Source organism: Amphimedon queenslandica, unplaced genomic scaffold (genome assembly GCF_000090795.2).
Source record: "Amphimedon queenslandica unplaced genomic scaffold, v1.1 AMPQUscaffold_12465, whole genome shotgun sequence".
Classification (NCBI taxonomy): domain Eukaryota; kingdom Metazoa; phylum Porifera; class Demospongiae; order Haplosclerida; family Niphatidae; genus Amphimedon; species Amphimedon queenslandica.
The window spans coordinates 20254-21893 of record NW_003547298.1 but is presented as its reverse complement, the minus strand read 5'-3'; the positions used below and the strand labels follow the sequence as shown (position 1 = coordinate 21893).

At 33.1% G+C, this 1640-nt stretch overlaps 2 protein-coding genes across 2 annotated transcripts in view; both read left to right on the top strand.

The window, feature by feature from the left end:
* Positions 1–152: 152 nt before the first annotated feature.
* LOC109587734 (fibroblast growth factor receptor 4-like) lies at positions 153–1480 on the top strand. The gene is made up of 4 exons (XM_020003959.1): positions 153–504; positions 859–1045; positions 1109–1251; positions 1305–1480. Exons 1-4 carry the CDS (start codon positions 302–304, stop codon positions 1468–1470), a joined length of 699 nt encoding a protein of 232 aa, XP_019859518.1. The 5' UTR covers positions 153–301; the 3' UTR covers positions 1471–1480.
* Positions 1481–1494: 14 nt separating this feature from the next.
* The window catches only part of LOC100641606 (fibroblast growth factor receptor 3-like), a 10616-nt gene continuing 10470 nt past the window's right edge, over positions 1495–1640 (top strand). The window contains exon 1 of the mRNA XM_020003957.1: positions 1495–1519. Coding sequence (XP_019859516.1) covers positions 1495–1519 — 25 coding nt within the window. The remainder of the gene's footprint in view (positions 1520–1640) is intronic.

The following is a 1640-nucleotide window of genomic DNA, read 5'->3' as shown; positions in this document are numbered from 1 at the left end:
TTTTTTATTTTTTATGTTCTTCTAGACCTTAGATCTTATTTCTTTAATAAAATGAGCCTCTAATTACAATTATAATTGTACTCAACTCCATGTCTGATTTGTCCTTATCAATTTGAAAATTATCTAACTGTGCAAATATGATATTCATATTTACATTGAAAACTATAACTTTTATAGGTTTTTATAAAGAGAGTGATATTGATTCCTTACTGGATGAGTGCATTATAATGATGTCATTCAGTAACTTAAATTACCACTGATTGGTGTGTGTCTTGATCTTGGACCAGCTCCATACATTATCATGCCTTTTATGTCAAGAGGAAGTTTATTGTCTTACCTCAAGAAAGAGAGACCTAATCTTACAGTAGCTGATACCAGTGAAGGGGATATTATACTGAATGTCAGAAAACAGTTACTCTCCATTTGTTTACAAGTTGCTAATGGAATGTCTTACTTAGCTTCAGAGAGGTTCATTCATCGTGATCTTGCTGCTAGAAATTGCATGTAAGTCTTTATTATCCTACTCCAAATTTTTAACATCAATTTTAAGTAACTATATTATTGTCACCTTAATTTCATTAGTAATTAATTTTACAGAAACTATATAGGAAAAATTAATACAACAATAGTGGGAAATTTTTGAGGGAGTTAAATTTAGCATTTTGCTAGCCATTTCCCAAAATAAAAAATTGCCATTATGAGCCATGCTCAATGGCACGATGTCCACAAATTTGCCAATTGGCAAAATTTAGCAATTTGCCTAATTTTGCTTTCTCAAAATATTCCTGCTATATTTTAAGCAACTAAACAAGAATTCATCATAGATTACTGATTTGTACACATTTATGTATTTCATAGGATTGATGATAATGGTATTATTAAAGTAGCAGATTTTGGTCAATCTGAAGACATATATGCCTGCAATTACTTCAGGCAACTAAAGGGCAGTGATAATAACTCAGGATCATCAACAGTTAAACTACCAGTGAAATGGATGGCATTAGAGAGTCTTCATGATGGACTGTTCTCCGAAAAATCAAATGTTGTAAGTATTCATTTGCCATTACAATTTACATGCAATCACTGTCAATTTTATTTTTATTTACAGTGGTCTTATGGTGTTCTTTGTTGGGAAGTGTTCAGTCTTGGTAAGGTACCATATCCCGGTCTGGATCCAATAGGAGTAGTGGAGTTACTGGATACTGGAGGACGATTGCAATGTCCACATAATGGAGCCTGTTCTCAAGAAATGTAAGAACATCATAAACACTTTTATATTTTAGTTTATACATTCTTTAATGCAGTTACTTGGTGATGCTATCTTGTTGGTCTGAGTCTCCTAATGATAGGCCAGTGTTCAGTGATTTGGTTTCTTCAATAAATGCACTCATTGAACCATTGGCTGGCTACCTTGATTTTACTGACATTAATAATACTTGTACTGTAAAAGAATGTGATGTTTATGACTAGATCTATTAATGTATTTTTTGTAGAATGTCTCCTCCCCCCCCTCCTGAGTGTTTGTTTAGCTGCCATGCTAAAGCAATATTAATTATCTCAGAGCTAGCCTTGCCAGTCATGCTAGACTTTGCACTCTGTCGGGTCTGTCTTTGTTTACTATTCAATGTATACTGTAGTAA

What these genes read in the sequence shown, in the direction of transcription:
- LOC109587734 (XM_020003959.1), top strand. Translation starts at nt 302, where the DNA reads ATGCCTTTTATGTCAAGAGGAAGTTTATTGTCTTACCTCAAGAAAGAG. An exon ending in CTTGCTGCTAGAAATTGCAT is followed by an intron (nt 505 to 858) that starts GTAAGTCTTTAT and finishes TGTATTTCATAG; the next exon opens with GATTGATGATAATGGTATTA. An exon ending in GGAGCCTGTTCTCAAGAAAT is followed by an intron (nt 1,252 to 1,304) that starts GTAAGAACATCA and finishes TCTTTAATGCAG; the next exon opens with TTACTTGGTGATGCTATCTT.